Below are 20,475 nucleotides of genomic sequence, written 5' to 3' on the forward strand. Positions count from 1 at the left end.
AAAATATGAATATATTTTGAGAAAAGTAGGAGCTGATCCTTTGAGGTTTCAATACTCCCCAAGCTAGTAATTCCACTTATCTCAAATACTTTCTGTGAATATAATGGCTGTCTTGTTATTTGGTAGACAGGGATTTGGTACTATATTTGGATCCAGCTATGTACCTCTTTGTACGGATCTTTATCGAGCTTCGGAATCCAGTACAAATACATGTCCTCAGGCCAAGGTAAATTTAAATGTTGATAGTGCTAATGCATGGCGTAGGCAGATTTCTCCCTAAATTAACTTAATGGTATTTATATGCCACTTATACCTGGAGAGGGTCAAATACTGAAGCATTTTATTGGGTCCAAGATCGACAAGGTTTGGTTTGACCTGGCTGAGCTCCCATAAATACTGTGTCGGAGATTGGCAGGGATATAAATCGGCTTTGTGTAAAGAGATTGATGAAAATGGCGATGTGACTATCTTGGGTCGAGGGCGACCCTGGCTCACCTCGTTTCCCGGCTCCCTGCGTGTGGAGGTGTAGTTGACCCCGGTGTTGTGGATGATGTACACGGGCATGTTGACGGAGTTGACGGGACTGAGAGTCAGCCTCATCTCCACGGACCCCTGCAGGGTGTGGAGCATCAGGTGGAGGTCTACGGGCATGTCCCCTGATGACCTCATTGGGCCTGATGTGGTGATCGTTTTCAGCCATGAAAATTCTATAATCATTAAATCCCAAATGCCAGAGACATGTAACACATACATTGAGACATGTCAGAAATGGTGCACGAAAAATGCACAGCGTAAGTAGTAGTAATTTGAAGATGTGAGTGAGTGAGTTTAGTTTTGCGCAGCTTTTAGCAATATTCCAGAGTTGGGGACACCAGAAATGGGCTTCACACATTGTACCCATGTGGGGAATCGAACCCGGGCTTCACACATTGTACCCATGTGGGGAATCGAACCCGGGTCTTCCGCTTAACCACTAGGCTACCCAACAATAATTTGAAGATCTAATTGCTTTAACACATTTAGCCACATGTTTTTGGTTACATGTGTAGGTATTAGCAGATACGTGTATAGAGAATCGGCTACTAGTGGTATTCGACCTACCTTTTATTTCACGTATACTGTCCCCAAAGAACGCTTGTCCAGTCCCCATTACGTACAGGAGGACCAGAACTAACATCCACATTACTGACAGGTGAAAGGAAGATTTGCAAGCGAGAAATCAGAAATTACAAATCAGATTTGGATTTCACGCGTAAATTGCTTTTTCACCTGGAGCAATACAGATACGATGAACATTGTGTGAGTCATTTCTTTGTTTGCGCTAGCTAATCTGTACTAACTGTTTGACGCATATTATACAATTATCGTTTGTAGAACTTGTAACTACTTGTAACACCGGTGGCAAATACAGCGTTATAATTCATACAAAAGAGATAAACTATGGCAACATCATTTGAATATCTGTAAAGTATATCACTGAGTGTTGGAATAAAATAAACAAAATTAATGTCATTAATTTCCATAACGTGATTAGCGCTTTTTGGATAATTTGTTCATTCACCTTGAGAACAAGTGGAGGAATGGTTTGCGAGCACACTTGGGTATAGTGTTTCAAAATGTGAGGAATTAGGTGTTTCTATAATCGAGTGAGAGGATACACCAATGACCACGTCATCACTACCTTCAACCACAGAGAACACGGTGGCAAAAGCATATTGTATTTGTTACCTGTAAGGGAAATAAAGACTTTACTTTAGGGGTATATAGAGAGCATAAAACGTCAACGTCAATTATACAGTTTCAATTATCTTCCGAAACAGATTCCACTCCTAAAAAGACAAAAAAGTGGCAAGTGTATGGTTGAATAGTTGAAACTCGTGATGACGCCTGTTGCCCCGCAGCAGGAAGAAAGGATATTAAGACTGACTGACTGACTGAGTTTTGGTTTTACGCCGCTTTTAGCAATATTCCAGCAATATAACGGCGGGGGACACCAGAAATGGGCTTCACTCATTGTACCCATGTGGAGATTCGAACCCGGGTCTTTGGCGTGACGAGCCAACGCTTTAACCACTAGGCTACCCCACCGCCCCGGATATTAAGAAGATGTGGATGAACAACTTCTTTATTGCAGTGAGAACGACGTATGGGTGTTGGTTCGAACACCGTTATCAAGCAAGTGATGAGGTGTTTGAAAAGCGTTGTGGAATAGTTACCTATAGATCACCTCGAACATTTATTAGATTCATTGCAATTTGTGTGCAAGAGAGGCGTTGAAGATGCCACGTATTCGAGCTTGCACTTGCCTGTTGGAACGTAGTTCGAAACGACTGAAATGTCATAGTATAAAATGCACGTTCTAATTTGGCTTATTTCAGAATATGAAATTTAATGAACAGGAACTGTAACCAGAACATATAAATGGAATATTAATATACATTAGGTGTGCACATTCCCTTCAGGATCCTCTGTATGTCAGTAGAGAACATAACAGCATAACTCATAGTAGGTACAAATACTTTATAACAAGATATATACATCAAAAACAGTAAAACCACTGGGCAGCTGATCATTAGTTTACACTGCATACTGCCCAGTGTTATCACATTGTTCATCAGTGACGTTCATGACGATGTGCGAATGTCCATGTATGGCGGTGGTGACGTCACAGTCTGAATATGGGAAAACGATTGTCTGAATGGAGCCCGTGCAGCACGAGGCAGATGTGGCGGTGTTATATGGCCCCTTTGTGTATATCGAGGCTGATTCTGAAAGTGACAAAGACGTTCACATTAATGTAGGTTACAAGCTGCAACACAATTAGAGGACAATTCATACTTCACTTACTCTTGGATCAGTTAAGAGAAACTAAACATTCCAATGTGCAGCAACGTCTCGAAAAAGATGAAGTATTTCAGTCACTGGTCAAAACATTCGGATCCTTGAAATATGAAATATTGGATCGCAATGAATTATATAACACATTTCTTCTTTACATATGTAACTTATACATAATATGTTGAATAAAATAGGTCTTTAGAGACGTACTGGTAAAAGATAAGAGTAAACAAAATTATGGACGACAGATACTACTAGTTCTATTACGTTCTAGCTTTGTCAACTATGGTGCCTGTTCTTTAAAGGACGCTTAAAACCTAACAGCTTAATGATAGAAAGTGAGCATGTTGATATCAGGTGAACGAACATTCACGGTATCCTACCTGCGTGTATCGCACATCATCCAGGCGGTATTTTCTGAAATACCACAGGATCAGGAACGCCAGGGCGAATGTGATGAGGATTATGACCCCTCCGACCACAAACCCGACGATCACAGGTGGAGTCAACGTGACGTCACACTGACCGGAACCATCTTCACAGTTATCTCCCTTGGTGCAGCGGACAGCGTCAGAGACACATCGTCCATTGAGACACAGGGTCTCTCCATCCGAACATGGGCCTGACAGAAACAAAGACATAATAGTGAGTTTGTTGGGATCTAGGCACAGAGCTGAGCCAGTGAATATGGTTGATTATTACATTTCAGTGTTGAAAACTATCTACATAAAAGCCATAAAAATATCCGAAGGTTCCCTGTTTAATTCCGACCATATCGTAAGCATGTGTTCTTTAATCACCATCAAAGAGCGAAAAGGTGGCAAACTTCACAAACACGTGCAAAGGCAGGTCAATGTCCAAACACATGGTAAATCAGGAGCAAATGGAAATTTTTTTCCTACAAAAGTGTATTGTAATACATTGCTTCAAGAATGCTCAGACTAAACAGAATAGATTCTTAATCTGAATCAGTTCGATATTCGCGGCGCTAATATACGGAAATAATATACAGCAGAAGGATGTGTGTACTGATGCTTCCGTGTCAGTTATCTGTGATTCAAGAACACATGTTCAGATGTTAGCAGAGACTTCTCATTGTGGAAAGATTTACGTGTTTATTTTTGAACTGGTAAGAAAGGGTAGAGGTTTTTTTCGAAGTTATCACATTCTGGTTTGTCAACACCTTATCGTTGTGATATTACGCGCTCGTTACAGAACTCAGTCACGTTAAATATTTCGGAAGTCTAGTATGAAAAAAGTGCTCATCGATGCACTGTCATCCCGTGACATGTTAATATTCAATCATGTGTGCAGGTGTACAGGTGTGCACATGCTGCTTCACCTTCATGGAACGTGGTCACGTACAGCTGGAAGCCTCTGCCGTGGAACTTGGCGCTACTGATGAAGCGAAGGATGACAACGCTGGAGGAGGATGTGTAAGCTTCTCCCGGTGCCTCAACACCGCAGTACCGCCTGCTCTCTGCAACACACACAATGACATAATACCCAGCACGGCACTCGGCGTTAAGTTGGTGAATCTGAGGTGGGTATCCATGCTAAAATGCTAATCCCAGATTAACAGCGCTATAAACCCCACACAAACTAGCCATAGCCATAACCATAACCACAGCGACAGCTACAACATACACACACACACACACGAACACATACATACACACATACACACATACACACACAAAAAACAACCAAACAAACAAAACAAAACAACAACAACAAAAGAAACACACAAAAAACCCAGACTCTATATACCGATATATACAAATACAAACACACGCATACAAATACATACACAAAATACAGAAATACTTGACATGTCCATAATGGTTCCGAGCCTTCTGTAATCAGATAGTTCCGAGTTCCTGGTGTCCTGGGGAGGCCAATAAACAACACTCACCTGAACAATTGTCTCCAGGGGCACATTCGGATATTGTCAAGAAGTCTTCGGGGCACGACACAAAGCTGGCGATGTTGAGGGAGATAAATCTGACGATGACACGATGTTGCGTTTGGGCGATCAGTTTCAAGCTACAGTTGAGTTCAGCAGCGTAAGCATCGGACTTCGTGAGGTTAAGATCCAGTCCACTTGCGTAGTTCTTCAGATGTAGACTCTTGCCACAGATGGTGTCCATATACAGGTAATCTATAAACGATAACACACGATAAGAAATCCTGCAAATAGGAAACACAGACAGCACAAACTTGATACTGAACACATTTACCCTACCTTTAATGAAGCCCAAACGTTACTAAATTATTTTACTTCAACATCCAGCTAGTATTCTGGTTTCTTCTAACACAGATACCAATAACACTGTTTTTGTTTATTTATAGTTCTCAATACTATGAGACTTGTTCCTTTATAAATTTCTTCACCAGTATAATCAATATATGTATGGATGAACTTAAACTGCTTTTCCGCCGCTATTCCGCCGTTGATCCCTAGACGTTGTTTTGACTGGTCATTTACTGGTAGTTAAACTAATTTCAACGGAGTGATTTTGAGCACGCACACACAACGGAGTGAGTCGAAGTGGTCTCCATATTACAGTATCTCATTGCAGGTTTGTATTTCTGTGAAGTGTGATTGATGTAAGTGTGTATGTCTATGTAGCGTGTGTCCGTGGTGTGTATGTGTGTACTGTGTGAGTGTGGTGTGTATGTGTGCACTATGTGAGTGTGGTGTGTATGTGTGCACTGTGTGAGTGTGGTGTGTATGTATGTGTAATGTCTGTCTGTTGCTGGTGTGTATGTGTGCACTGTGTGAGTGTGGTGTGTATGTATGTGTAGTGTCTGTTCCTGGTGTGTATGTGTGCACTGTGTGAGTGTGGTGTGTATGTGTGCACTGTGTGAGTGTGGTGTGTATGTATGTGTATTGTCTGTTTGTGGTGTGTATGTGTGCACTGCGTGAGTGTGGTGTGTATGTGTGCACTGTGTGAGTGTTGTGTGTATATGTGTATTGTCTGTTTGTGCTGTATATGTGTGCACTGCGTGAGTGTGGTGTGTATGTGTGCACTGTGTGTGGTGTGTATGTATGTGTATTGTCTGTTCCTGGTGTGTATGTGTGCACTGTGTGAGTGTGGCGTGTATATGTGCACTGTGTGAGTGTTATGTGTATGTGTGTATTGTCTGTTCGTGGTGTACATGTATATGTGTGCACTGCGTGAGTGTGGTGTGTATGTGTGCACTGTGTGTGGTGTGTATGTGTGCACTGTGTGAGTGTTGTGTGTATGTGTGTATTGTCTGTTCGTGGTGTATATGTGTGCACTGCGTGAGTGTGGTGTGTATGTGTGCACTGTGTGTGTGTGGTGTGTATGTATGTGTATTGTCTGTTCCTGGTGTGTATGTGTGCACTGTGTGAGTGTAGTGTGTATGTGTGTGTATTGTCTGTTCGTGGTGTATATGTGTGCACTGCGTGAGTGTGGTGTGTATGTGTGCACTGTGTGAGTGTTGTGTGTATGTATGTGTATTGTCTGTTCCTGGTGTGTATGTGTGCACTGTGTGAGTGTAGTGTGTATGTGTGCACTGTGTGAGTGTTGTGTGTATGTGTGCACTGTGTGTGTGGTGTTGTATGTGTATTGTCTGTGTCCTGGTGTGTATGTGTGCACTGTGTGAGTGTTGAGTGTATGTGTGCACTATGTGAGTGTTGTGTGTATGTGTGTATTGTCTGTTCGTGGTGTATATGTGTGCACTGCGTGAGTGTGGTGTGTATGTGTGCACTGTGTGTGTGGTGTGTATGTATGTGTATTGTCTGTGTCCTGGTGTGTATGTGTGCACTGTGTGAATGTTGAGTGTATGTGTGCACTATGTGAGTGTTGTGTGTATTGTCTGTTCGTGGTGTATATGTGTGCACTGCGTGAGTGTGGTGTGTATGTGTGCACTGTGTGTGTGGTGTGTATGTATGTGTATTGTCTGTGTCCTGGTGTGTATGTGTGCACTGTGTGAGTGTTGAGTGTATGTGTGCACTGTGTGAGTGTTGTGTGTATGTGTGTATTGTCTGTTCGTGGTGTGTATGTGTGCACTGTGTGAGTGCGCTGTGTATGTGTGAGTGTGGTGTGTATGTGTGCACTGTGTGAGTGTGGTGTGTATGTTTGAGTGTGGTGTGTATGTGTGCACTGTGTGAGTGTGGTGTGTATGTGTGCACTGTGTGAGTGTGGTGTGTATGTGTGAGTGTGGTGTGTATGTTTGAGTGTGGTGTGTATGTGTGCACTGTGAGAGTGTGGTGTGTATGTGTGAGTGTGGTGTGTATGTATGCACTGTGTGAGTGTGGTGTGTATGTGTGAGTGTGGTGTGTATGTGTGCACTGTGTGAGTGTGGTGTGTATTGTGGTTGTGCCTTTACGTCGTCCAGTGCACATATACTACTTTTAATTGGCCTGTCTGGAAATCGTCCGGCCAGTACAATACTACTGTTAGGTGTTCCCCGATAGACACGCGTGAGTACACTCACTCAGTTAACGTTTGTGATAAAAGACAAACATTCGGGGTTTATCCGCACATCTCCGGGCAACCCGAGACACGTCCTACAAATGAGGCGTTTCATTCGGAGTTAGTTTAGCTTGACATACACATGACGCAGTCAGGGCAACACTTCACCTCCGTATACACACCTTGTGGTGATAGTTGTGGGAAACAAGCACATGTATATATCAATTACTGAGCCGACACGGTATACCGCGTACCCATAGGAATGGTATGAAAGCAGGTAGAACATTCAAAAGAATATTCATACACAATAGTGAATTTATACACCGCTTTATCCTGGTGAGGGAAGTAATATAGCAATGAATAGGGTGTTGTGTTGTCGCAAAGAGCCGAACAAGTCGCACGAGCTATTTCAGTTAGTGCATTGCATAGTTTTCTGATATACAAACTAAATCTGATTTTATAAAATATTTCATGTAGATGTCGCTGTTGATATAAGTGTAGCTGATGCCGTGGTGTTTCAGGTAGTGTTGAGAGTAGGCTGTTATTGCTAACACGCTTTACGTCAATAATCCAGTACTGCTTAATCGTCATCCGGTATAACGGACACTTATGTAATAACAAGACATTAATCTCCTCGAAGGTGTAGGGGCATCTTAGCCAGTACAAACAGTCCTTTCAGTAAGTCAGTAACACCCATAAGTATTTGGACTTTGATTTCGCCTTGATAATACATGTGATAATATTTGTCTGATGATGGCATAATGAGCTATAATAATAAGGTAAGCTAAATTACAATCACTGTATGTCAACTGGCGCTGGTTGAATGTATGATAAGAACGTATAAACACTACTCACGTGAAGCTGAATACCCGACCCCGATCACCAATAAAGCGCACAGATGATCCAGCACAGATCTCATGATGCTGGGTACACAAACGTTCCGCTATTAAAGTCCGTACATCAAGTCCAAGCGGTCACTGAGCACGGACATTGTCGTCCCACTGGTCAGTGATATGTGTATCCTAGTTACTGGACCGTGACTGGGTCAGCCTGGCCACAAGGACACGTGAGGACTGTGGAGGTGGACGTCAGGGACTGACAGCCAGCGATGAGGTGGAGGGAGAGTCACGGTGGGTGCTGTAGACACATGGAAGTGGGTCAAGACATGGGTCTCGTCAGCATGGGGGCAATGAGGCAATACAGATACAGTTACCGAGGGTGGATGACAAGCTGTTAGCGTCTAGACGGATGCATGTAACTAGTTATTGGTTGCAATCTTTTGTCATTCAAGATTAAGTGCGAAATTCATTAATAAATTCAAAATTCCGATAGCATATGACTAGTACTATCGGTTATATTTGTATACCATGAACAATATGAGATATGAGGAATAAGTTAGGGAAAATGTTTTAGATAAAACAGTGTTATAGATATATTGAAATTGCATTAAATCGAATTGCGATAGATCCGTATAAAAGAAGCCACCGTAAACTCGACAACACTCTTATTGGGGATAGCGTCGATTTTCCGCGCGCCATTGCTCGATTAACGGACAGTATATTATATTGGAATATGTGTGTTCGAGATGATGAGGTTTTAATTGTATCTACATTTCAACAGAACCGATGTGTATTCAAACACCGAAATGATCATCTTTTAACCTATAACAAATATATTTCGGTTATATATACATTTCCCGTGCAGATAATGCATTCGTGAATGTAATTTGAGATAATACTGAATATATCAAGTTATTAGTGTATTTGCAAATTTATTGGTTTGTTCTCCTAAGTTTTGAAGGGTCTAGTATATCTGTTTGTGTTTGTTTAATTAAATTAAATTAAAGTAATTAAATTCATATTTTAAGGGGTATATGTTTTCTTTAGGAAAAATATTGCTACTTACCGAGGCGACCAGCGGGATCGGGTGGGCAGGCTCGCTGACTTGGTTGACACTTGTCACAGTATGCCTTTTGGGGCGATCGATGCTCATGCTGTCAGTCACTGGGTCGGCTTGTCCAAATTCGTCTAACTGCCATAAAGAAGATATATTGCTGAGTGTTAAACAAAAACTAAAACCCAGGTGTACAACGGAGTATATAGAAAACACTCCCTTACTCAATCCTTCCCAATTCTAAACCACAAACGCGATGTTAACAACCACGGGAGGTGGGGTAGCTTAGTGGTTAAAGCGTTCGGTCGTCACGCCGAAAACCCGGGTTCGATTCCCCACATGGGTACAATGTCTGAAGCCCATTTCTGGTGTCCCTCGCTGGATATTGCTGGAATATTGCTAAAAGCGGCGTGAAACCAAACTCATTCACTCACTGTTAACACAATAGTAAGACATTCCTGTTGGAAATGGGTATTTGTATCGACGCGGAAGGATGCTTGAATACAATGCACAATACATGAACACAGTACACTATTTGCCCTATAAAACAGTATCAAACAATGCATCGGTGTTGTATAACACCATGAACATCCCTTTCTATCCACAACTGCTAATCATTATTACTATCAAGTTTGAAAGCCAGGATATGTGCAACGCAGCAGGGAGTTCTGTTTGAAGCCTTCTCCATCAACGACGTCGTAGGAGGCCGCAGCAGGACGTCATCGCCCACTGTGACCTGCGTGGTTTTGGAAAACCATAAAACATGAAATCAAAGAAATACATTTTTAAGTTTAAATATAAGTGTTCATCTGCCGTCATGGAAATGTGTATCTAACATATAATATGCTGACAGTCAAAGACCCAGAAACGAGTGAAATGAAAGATGGAAATGATGCATTAGATGATTCAAGAACAGAATATTATTATCAGAGAGTAATTAAACACCCAATAACAGAAAAACAACAAATGGTTTCACATGTAGTGAGCGTAAACAACAAGAGCAGTCGCTATCGCCGACGTTCCCCCTGTGACTGGGTACTGAGTAGTCTACAGGGCTACAGCCAATGAGACTCTCAGCCGTCGGGGTCCGTTGTTGATGGTGTCGTTTCCCGCATTTGTCAACATTATAACCACCCTCGTTAGTTTAACAAAAGCAGTTAAGTGTTTCTTCAGAGGGTATGCAGGGTTACATTAAACATTCGCATACGTTTCTGCATTATATTCTCCTGTTACCAACATGACGTTTATCGCAGCAGAGGCACTGGGGTCATTCGTGTTACCCTTTACCGAAATTACAACCATATACATTGCAAGACAGATACCTACAGGCTAGATAGCATTGTGTGTTTACAATTAGTTGAGAAGACATGTTTGTCCCCTACATCACAAAGCCTTGTTCAAATAGATTCGATGCAGGAGGTCTGGCCGGGGGCGAAGTAAACACAAGACTCTCTTTAATGGTCAGGAGAAAGGTCATCCCATTGTCACCTTGCATTAAAGTTTTAACTGATAGGTAGGCGAACGGTGGGTCCATGATACGCTTTGCGATGGACACAATAATCAAAACAACTTTAGCGGCATCGCGATGCTTGTACTTCTATCTGTTGCGTCAATAACACAGTTATGGATCCAAGATTGGACATTTTCTCGTGTGCCTAAAACTGTGTCGTAATGAACGCGCAAGAATCCCGTATTCTGTATATTTGTCGCACTGATGCGCTATGAAAAAATATTTTTCTATGTTTATATTCTAAAGGTCAAAGTGTCTTACATTGTCGCCCTTGGTAACAAGCAAAATGTCTTTTCTAAAGCTCGATAATCGACAATGTGACCATGAACGCTCGTGATTCACCGATAGTCTCTTCTGAATGATGTAATGTTATGTTATAGAGCGTTAGATCGCTCGTCAGTAACTAATTATTAGTCCTGATCCAACATAAATATTTCAGATTTCGAACACCTGCCGTATTGATGATTTGAAATTGGAATTTGAGCTGAAGCAACTCAATAGGACATTGGCTGTCTTAAGAGTGAATGAGTGAGTGAGTGAGTGAGTATGATCTTACGACACTTTTAGCAACATTCAAGGTACATCACGGCGGAGGACACCATAAATGGGCTTCACATATTATACCCATGTGGGGAATCGAACCCGGGTCTTTGGCGTGACGAGCGAATGCTTTAACCACTAGCCTACCCCTCCGTCCGGCTGTCTTAAGATACAAGTGAACAATTGAAGTGAAAATAATAATAATTACATTGCAAATCCAAACTTAAATATTTACTACAGGTTTAAAAATACACGTTAATACTGAGTTAAAAAGACTTGATATTCCTTCGTCATATAAAAGGTAGTGTTTGACGGAAGTTGGAGGGCTACCCACCAGGCAGGCACAGCAGTGAGAGCATGCGCCTGATGGGAGAAACCGCGGGCGACATCAAGCTTCCCAACCAGTTGTGTTACCAAATTTAATTAATCAGAAATCATTGTTCGTCACTTTTACATAGATCAAGATGGGTTGGCAGAGAGGTAAGGATTTATATCGCTGAAAAAGTCATTTATTATGATAATTGGTTTACCCCAGTACTTCGATTTTCTATATTGATACCCCAGAAAACTACCAATGCAATATTGTTTGATTTGATATATTTACATGAATGATAAACAATGCGATCTAAGACATGAGGTGGTTATCTAATTCTTAACATGTTCGATATACAAACTAGTATGTGTATTTTTCACAAGTATTACTGACGAAGCCCGTGTTCACCGATAAATATCTTGTCACAGAACTTACTGTGGTCATCAGGTATCAGCTGTTCTAAAACTGCAAACAATTATATTAAATCTGTTCTTACCCAGTGGTTGACACAGAGAGCTGCAATCTTTAGAATACCTCAAATAACAGAACCTTGTGAAATCGAACTTGTTAACCTCGGTATATCGGAAGTATGATAACACCGTGCCTGTCGGTATTATATCCTCATATCCCCTTGTAAATCATGGGTTTAAATATAACGATAAATACTGATGATAATTGTTATGGATTTACAGCTTCTTTACTCTTTGAAAGGCGACGTTTCGACATAGATTCTAATGTCGTTGTCAAGCAAGTGTTATTATAATCTATGTCGAAACGTCGCCTTTCACAGAATAAAGAAGCTGTATAATCTTAAAAATTATCATCATTCTTCATCACCTCAACTTCTAAAATGCCCATCAAAGACGAAATATACAATCTCATTACAGCAACATACTGATCGGTGTTCACCATATCAATCACTGGATTGTCTGGTGCAGACAATCTACAGATAATTTACAGGCGGCAGTCATATAGCTTGACAGTCATATAGTCATGTAGCTATAATATTCGAAGGTTCGAAGGTTCTAAGGTTTTATTTTCTCAACTTCCACCAAAGTGGTACATGAGTGGAGTGGAAAACAACTTATATACACCCAGATGGCATCGGAGAGATATAATTGAGACAGGATAATGTACAATACAATATACACATATATTCATATATACAAGGATGCCATTAGAGAATGATACAAACATTTAATTACATGTATTTATATCTAAACTTCTATTGATACATTTCATAAATTTTGACAAATCTTTAACATATTTGAGCTTTTTTATTATATTGCTGTGTGCGGTGTTACACTACACACAAACACGTACTATTTATATAAATTTTGCATTACCCACTTCTACTTAACGGCCTTTCAAGACATCCTATGCACTCTATTCACATTTATGTATCCCCCACACCCAGGCTTTCGATCTGTGAGCATGTATTAATGTTGTGATTCAGTGGTCGAGGAGCCTCCCAGTGGACAGCTGGACACAGGGTCACCACCGGGAGAAGTACCGCAGGAAGTGAAACTCCAAAGACATGTGGGACTTGTTGGCGGTATCTCGTTTGTCGTTGGAACCGTCATTGGTAACTTTATTATTGTGTCCGTGAGTGAGTGAGTGTCTGTACGCCACTTTGAACACTATTCTAGTTATGTCACTACGTGGCAGTTTATTGTGGGAGAAATTCAGAAGTGGTCGCAGACTTTTGCCACTTTGGGGGAAGCCTAGTCTGTCTCACAGTGCCTGAACCACATTATTGTCCCCACTACCTAGCCCTCTCTGCAGTGCTAAAGCCCTAAATGAAGCAAGCTTAGATTTCCTTAGGTTCTGAATCTCTGGTCTCCCTGGAGCTCCTTTTCAATTTAAATGGGTTTGTTTGTTACTATCAAAATTATATATATTCAGAGACTAAACCTTGGTCTAGGGGAAACCCAAGACTCATGGTGCTGACATCCGAGAAACATAAACAGAGCGCATCGGGGATTGAACCCATAGTCGCAGAGGATACACCTCTGTATGGGGAATATCACTGTGACGTAATCGACATGAATTCTAGTTCACCGTTTATTTTGGGGTTGTAGTAAAGAACATTGTAGGAGAGCATCATCTCCTGTAAATTGAGCATTGATTACTCAAGGGTAACGTGTCGCATCCGCTAAACAATGTCAACCATTTTGTCAGACCAGTATGAGGTCTTCGCTTGGTGTTTGACTAATGGGACATGCAGAACGTTGAAATTTTGACGCTAATATATTGACTTGCACCATTACGCTCCCGTCTTTGTTCAGGCTAACAATTGACTTGCCTTCGCATGTTTTTGTGACGGATTCCACCAGTGAAGTTAGATACATATTTCTTCGTATCATCACCATATTGTAGTGACTGATCCTTTTAATAGTGTCGGACCTGTAGCAGACCTGATTTATGAAATTTATTTTTTCAATATAGATGTAATTTCAAAGTCTGGTAACTAGCCTGCGCCCAACCTTGTTTCCTCCCCTTTACAAACATTATCCCATTCATTCTAATGTTTAACATAAATGATACAGTTTAACATATTCTTGGGGATGCCTTCATGGGAGTATTTGCTTTAACTCGACTGACTGTATAATCAGTGGGTTGGAAATTTCATTTTGAGGGTTGGTGTTGTATGACAGAATGTGAGACTTCGCTACTTAAGCAAGTTGCAAGTGTTTGTTTTTGTCCAGGTTCTGGTATCTTCATCACACCTCAGGGTGTACTCCAGAACACCGGCTCTGTTGGCCTGTGTATAGTGCTGTGGGCTCTGGGAGGAGTTCTGTCAATGCTGGGTAAGAATGAATACACGGAAATAACATAATATTTACACAGCCCGCTCGTTGCTTGTAATCATATGAGTATGCGAGTTAGATTAAAGGTACATCTTAATATTCACCCGAGACTGATTATATTCTCGCTTTGACGTTTAAACCCCAATATGAATTAATTGTCGTATTTTCGTAAGAATTACAATCCAATGCATAGATTCTGAATTTGATGCACTGCAAGCTACCTTCAAACTTCACCTACATGAATAGCAGTTAACTGTGGAAAATTCATGCATTACCCCATACAACTTGGTGTCCATGACTTATTGCTCCGGGTTTTCGGGTCAAGGTCAACGAGGGTCAAGGACTGTAATAATCCAAACTGTCGAGAGCCATTGGTCAGCTCGTACCACACGTGAAGTGTGCCCCAGATCTGTTCTCCCACGGAGTCAGGGTCCTATAATGGAGTATCAGATAATACAGAAGCACGTATATCCCATTTTGTTGCAGGCGCCCTGACTTACTCCGAGCTGGCGTCAGTTGTCCGCAAATCAGGGGGACAGTATGCGTACTTGAACGAAGCTCTAGGTCCTATTCCGGCATTCCTGGTAGTATGGACGCGGGAGGTTGCTATGAGTCCTTCATCTACAGCAGTCGTCTCCCTTACTTTTGCCGAATATTTTGAGTCAATGTTCGTCGTTTGTGGATCACCAGAGCTACCAAAGAAATTGATTGCGATTCTTCTCATCAGTAAGTATTAGTTTGTGTGTCATGATCATGTTTGAACAAATTCAATGCCTCACAACCATCCTTTGCTATCAGGTACAAATGCTCAATTTGTTTTATCATGCCAACCAATAAGCTGTTAAGTCATCTAATGCGGTTTAATTATGACAACTTAAATTTCTGCCTATCCGCCAAAATATACATGTACAAGGCGGAAAAATCGAAGAAATTTCATTTATACCCCAACACTGAAAATATTGTTCATTCTAACGCCGTCTAAAAATTCTGCAAGTAAACAGAAGACTATAATAATAAATGCATAGATCTGGAAGGTATAACGATTTACCGTTACGTCACCACGCAACTGTCACATCCTGATGTATCGATTTCCCGTTACGTCACCACGCAACTGTCACATCCTGAGGTATCGATTTACCGTTACGTCACCACACAACTGTCACATCCTGATGTATCGATTTTCTAAAAGCTGTAGATTTTAACTGGTGCCCTCCTTATGTCGATAAACCGATACAGTAATAACGAGAGCTGGGGTAGCCAAATGGTTAAAGGGTTGGCTTGTCGCGCCGAAGTCTGAGTTTAATTCCCAACATGTGTACAATAAATATCACGACGTACTACGAATTCACTCCTCGCCCGGAGGTGGCAGAAAAACGAAGAAGGCCGCTAGCCTTATGTTTCCCTGTCTTGTGCTCACCAGCAGTACCATGTACGTATACTCTACTTTGTGTTTGCAGTGACGCTGTCGATCATCAACTGCTTCAGCCCTAAACTGGCAGCCCGTGTCCAGGTTGTGTTCACTGGAGCCAAGCTGCTGGCTCTCCTCGTGATCATTACTGGAGGTGTGGTATGGATGGCCAAAGGTAAGTCTGAATTCAAGGTTCTTAAACTGCTAACACCTTAAGTTTGAAATAATGAGACATCCACCCGGACAGGACATCTTGTGACCTACACTATGTGCTTATGCCTGCATGTCCTTAACATAAAAGTGAAACTGCCAAATACTGAATCAGTTGTTCACGATGAACCTACCCCAACTATAAATAAAACATGGATTCACTGATACAACTGCAAGAGTCATGGTAAAAGAGTAAACACAAGTTGTACAAAAAAATGAATTGAAGCACAATTACACAAAACTGGATTTTAGAAAATGCATCAATATTACCTCACGTCAGTTAAACGTTGAAATTAGTCTTTTGATATCGTTGATAAAATATATTTGGAAATTAAAAAGGTCTTAAAGGAGCATTCGTTCCTGCATTGAATTCCCAATATCAGCATGAGACTTACGACACTGACCCACACTAGAGGAATAATATGTTTATCAAGTATTGTAATTCAGCATAGCATGCATAAGACAAGTAAATAAACTCCAGGGTAAAGTATGCAAAGATTTCTGATATATTACATGTAGTGTTTATTTATATGCCGTTGATGCGGTAGAGTAGCCTAGATGTTAAAGCGTTCGTTAGTCGACCCGGGTTCAATTCCCGACATGGGTACAATGTGTGGAACCCATTTCTGGTGTCCCCCGCCGCCATATTCTGTATATCAAAGCGGCGTAAAACCGTACTCATTCACTTAAATGAAATGTCGTAGTACCTGTTAGATAACCACATTTCTGTAGTCATGAGATCATGGTAACAAGGCTTTTATCTGGTTTATGTGGATGATCCAAGGCATCAGTAACACTGTCGAGGTGTAACAGTTTCTTAATACATATCCGTTGATATAGGCGTGACGTCTGACCTGATGACGGGTTTCAAGGGCACCACCGATTCACCTGCTTCTGTAGCCCTTGCTCTCTACTTCGTGATGTTTTCATACGGCGGCTGGTAAGTACTAACAAGAGGGCATTGCCACATGTACAATCTAACTGACCTCTGTTAGGTTTTGCAAGGACTAATATTTACTTAAACACCTATCCGATACACTCCCCTATTCTGACTTCTACCATCGTGTCGGGCACTATACGCTCCTTGCTTAGTGAACACCCGGTGTCATCAATATTCGATAGTAATTCATGAACACAAAATGTCATGCTCTTGGTAAAGTTAGAAACGTAAAGTGAAGGTTGCTTTTAGCAGAAATCTCTTATGATTATGGAAAACATTTTGTTGCTTTTATATCATAAAAATATACCCAAAAGCATTGAAAACGCACCAGTCTAAATTGTCCATATTTTCACAAAGATGGATTTCAGCATGACAATGATCAATGAGTATGACTAACATGACGTCACAGGGCATGTTTAGTTGAAAAAAATGTTTTAGAAACGAGTTCCTGTTCACAATACAATGTATGAATCTTAACTCCAAAACGCAACAACATGCATCCACTCATGAAAAAAAGCGAATTTCGTTCTGAAATCATGCTGACTGTGACCTTAGAAACAGGTGTATGAGAAACGATTCTCATTGCTTCACTAACAATTGTGAAACGAGGACAGAGATGCTTGGAATAACACCTCAGGAAAGAGAACGTGCACTAGGCATGATCCAGGTTGGCACCAGCAGCAGGGATATTGCTTGACGACTTGGATGTGGCCACTCCACCATAGTTAGGCTTCATAGACAGACAGCACCCGTGACCTTCCACGACCTTGGCAACAACGTGCCACGACGCCATATTGTGTATGACCATGTCCGTGATCGAACGCTGTCGGCTGCCAGGACTGCTGCACTAGTTCAAGGTCGATGTGGGGTCATCAGCGCCGACACCGGGGCTCGCTGTCGGGCTCCATGCTTGAGGTTATTACATTGGACCAATTCTTACAGACACCGTAATGAACGTATACAACGGGCTAACAGGCATTTTCAGTGGAGATTACAACAACGGCATGGTGTGGTATTCACTGACGAGTCAAGTTTTCATCTACGTAATGCTGACGGCCGATTACCTGTCTAGCGTAGACGTGGTGAACGTTATGCTGATGAGTGTGGTGGTTCAAACACACCGTTGGGGTGGTGGGGGTGTCATGGTATGGGGTGGATAAGTTACAATCAAAGGACTGCCTTCATGTCTGTCAAGGGAGAGTTAGTGCCCTTTACTACCGTGACCAGATTATTCAGAATCAGGTCGTACCATTCTTCAATCACCCCAAGGATGTCCATACCTTCCAGCAGGACAACGCACGGACACATACAACTAGACTTTCCATGCTGTATCTGGCCCAGGAAGACATCTTGGTAATTCACTGGCCAGCAGTGTCGCCAGATGTATCCCCTATTGGTCAACGTCTTTCGCGGCGACAACAGATGCGAAACACCCTGGAACTTGAGGCTGCACTACTGCAGGAGTAGAATGCCATACCCCAGAAGAAGGTTGCTTTTAGCAGAAATCTCTTATGATTATGGAAAACATTTTGTTGCTTTTATATCATAAAAATATACCCAAAAGCATTGAAAACGCACCAGTCTAAATTGTCCATATTTTCACAAAGATGGATTTCAGCATGACAATGATCAATGAGTATGACTAACATGACGTCACAGGGCATGTTTAGTTGAAAAAAATGTTTTAGAAACGAGTTCCTGTTCACAATACAATGTATGAATCTTAACTCCAAAACGCAACAACATGCATCCACTCATGAAAAAAAGCGAATTTCGTTCTGAAATCATGCTGACTGTGACCTTAGAAACAGGTGTATGAGAAACGATTCTCATTGCTTCACTAACAATTGTGAAACGAGGACAGAGATGCTTGGAATAACACCTCAGGAAAGAGAACGTGCACTAGGCATGATCCAGGTTGGCACCAGCAGCAGGGATATTGCTTGACGACTTGGATGTGGCCACTCCACCATAGTTAGGCTTCATAGACAGACAGCACCCGTGACCTTCCACGACCTTGGCAACAACGTGTCACGACGCCATATTGCGTATGACCATGTCCGTGATCGAACACTGTCGGCTGCCAGGACTGCTGCACTAGTTCAAGGTCGACGTGGGGCCATCAGCGCCGACACCGGACTCGCTGTCGGGCTCCATGCTTGAGGTTATTACATTGGACCAATTCTACAGACACCGTAATGAACGTATACAACGGGCTAACAGGCATTTTCAGTGGAGGTTACAACAACGGCATGGTGTGGTAGTCACTGACGAGTCAAGTTTTCACCTACGTAATGCTGACGGCCGATTACCTGTCTAGCGTAGACGTGGTGAACGTTATGCTGATGAGTGTGGTGGTTCAAACAGACCGTTGGGGTGGTGGGGTGTCATGGTATGGGGTGGATAAGTTACAATCAAAGGACTGCCTTCATGTCTGTCAAGGGAGAGTTAGTGCCCTTTACTACCGTGACCAGATTATTCAGAATCAGGTCGTACCATTCTTCAATCACCCCAAGGATGTCCATACCTTCCAGCAGGACAACGCACGGACACATACAACTAGACTTTCCATGCTGTATCTGGCCCAGGAAGACATCTTGGTAATTCACTGGCCAGCAGTGTCGCCAGATGTATCCCCTATTGGTCAACGTCTTTCGCGGCGACAACAGATGCGAAACACCCTGGAACTTGAGGCTGCACTACTGCAGGAGTAGAATGCCATACCCCAGAACACTATTCTGACGCTTATTGACTCAATGAGGAGACGTTGCACTGCATGTGTCAATGCAAATGGCGGTCACACGCGATATTGACTTTTCGATTTGACCCCACATGAGTTTCATCCTTTCTGACTGTGAAACAATTAAATGAATGAACGTGTTTTCTGTGTTGTTGTTTTCGTCAGTCGTCCATCTGTTATTATCCACTAAAAATATCAATTACTTACACGTGCTTTTAGTAATCTCAACTTGTGTAAGTGGTGCGTTTTCAATGCTGGTGAGTATATACAGAATATGCTTGTAATAATATTTATAGCATTAATTTTCATATTACATATATGTTTTGATAATTACCAGTACATAGCATAATTAGACACATTTTAAAGTGAATCGTAAGCTGATGTTGATAGCATAAGAAATGACTATTGTATCTTCTATTTTCAACTGGCCGTTCTATCTCGTTTGTGTTACAGGAACAACGCGAACAATCTACTTGAGGAGGTTGAGAATCCGAGGAGGTAAAGCCCTAAAGAGTGGATTTTGTCAATACAGTTTGTGATGTACACGTACATTGGAATGTGAATAGTGTTAAGGTTGCGTCAGAAAAGTAAGGTCATTTCCAAGGAATGAACTATATCAGAAAATTGTGTGCTAAATTAAATATATCGACAGATGTGTGAGTGAGTATCAATTTATGCCGTTTTTTTCATTGCGGGGACCATGGCTTCGGGAAAAAACGATACAAAGTATTGATTTACTGTAAATAGTCACAGAACCGTTGATCGGATTATATTAAAGCATTGGCGTCATTGGCCAAGCATGACCGGAACAGGAAATCGACACTCATT

At 41.7% G+C, this 20,475-nt stretch overlaps 2 protein-coding genes across 2 annotated transcripts; one reads left to right on the forward strand and one right to left on the reverse strand.

The window, feature by feature from the left end:
- Window positions 1-2,506: 2,506 nt before the first annotated feature.
- On the reverse strand, window positions 2,507-8,437 carry LOC124292174 (low-density lipoprotein receptor-related protein 12-like). The gene is made up of 5 exons (XM_046729226.1): window positions 8,139-8,437; window positions 4,754-4,999; window positions 4,181-4,318; window positions 3,222-3,460; window positions 2,507-2,768 (listed from the first exon to the last, which is right to left on the reverse strand). Exons 1-5 carry the CDS (start codon window positions 8,200-8,202, stop codon window positions 2,625-2,627), a joined length of 831 nt encoding a protein of 276 aa, XP_046585182.1. The 5' UTR covers window positions 8,203-8,437; the 3' UTR covers window positions 2,507-2,624.
- Window positions 8,438-11,690: 3,253 nt separating this feature from the next.
- On the forward strand, window positions 11,691-20,149 carry LOC124292199 (cystine/glutamate transporter-like). Its single transcript, XM_046729252.1, has 7 exons — window positions 11,691-11,706; window positions 12,996-13,124; window positions 14,248-14,349; window positions 14,836-15,075; window positions 15,807-15,932; window positions 16,808-16,907; window positions 20,101-20,149. The coding sequence occupies exons 1-7, from the start codon at window positions 11,691-11,693 to the stop codon at window positions 20,147-20,149; spliced, it is 762 nt and encodes a 253-aa protein (XP_046585208.1).
- Window positions 20,150-20,475: the final 326 nt, after the last annotated feature.

This window comes from Haliotis rubra, unplaced genomic scaffold (genome assembly GCF_003918875.1).
Source record: "Haliotis rubra isolate DU_JTF1 unplaced genomic scaffold, ASM391887v1 Scf51, whole genome shotgun sequence".
NCBI lineage: Eukaryota > Metazoa > Mollusca > Gastropoda > Lepetellida > Haliotidae > Haliotis > Haliotis rubra.

What these genes read in the sequence shown, in the direction of transcription:
- LOC124292174 (XM_046729226.1), bottom strand. Translation starts at nt 8,202, where the DNA reads ATGAGATCTGTGCTGGATCATCTGTGCGCTTTATTGGTGATCGGGGTC. An exon ending in CGTGACCACGTTCCATGAAG is followed by an intron (nt 3,461 to 4,180) that starts GTGAAGCAGCAT and finishes TGTTTCTGTCAG; the next exon opens with GCCCATGTTCGGATGGAGAG. An exon ending in ATGATGTGCGATACACGCAG is followed by an intron (nt 2,769 to 3,221) that starts GTAGGATACCGT and finishes TGTCACTTTCAG; the next exon opens with AATCAGCCTCGATATACACA.
- LOC124292199 (XM_046729252.1), top strand. An exon ending in TGTGGTATGGATGGCCAAAG is followed by an intron (nt 15,933 to 16,807) that starts GTAAGTCTGAAT and finishes CCGTTGATATAG; the next exon opens with GCGTGACGTCTGACCTGATG. An exon ending in ATGTTTTCATACGGCGGCTG is followed by an intron (nt 16,908 to 20,100) that starts GTAAGTACTAAC and finishes TTTGTGTTACAG; the next exon opens with GAACAACGCGAACAATCTAC.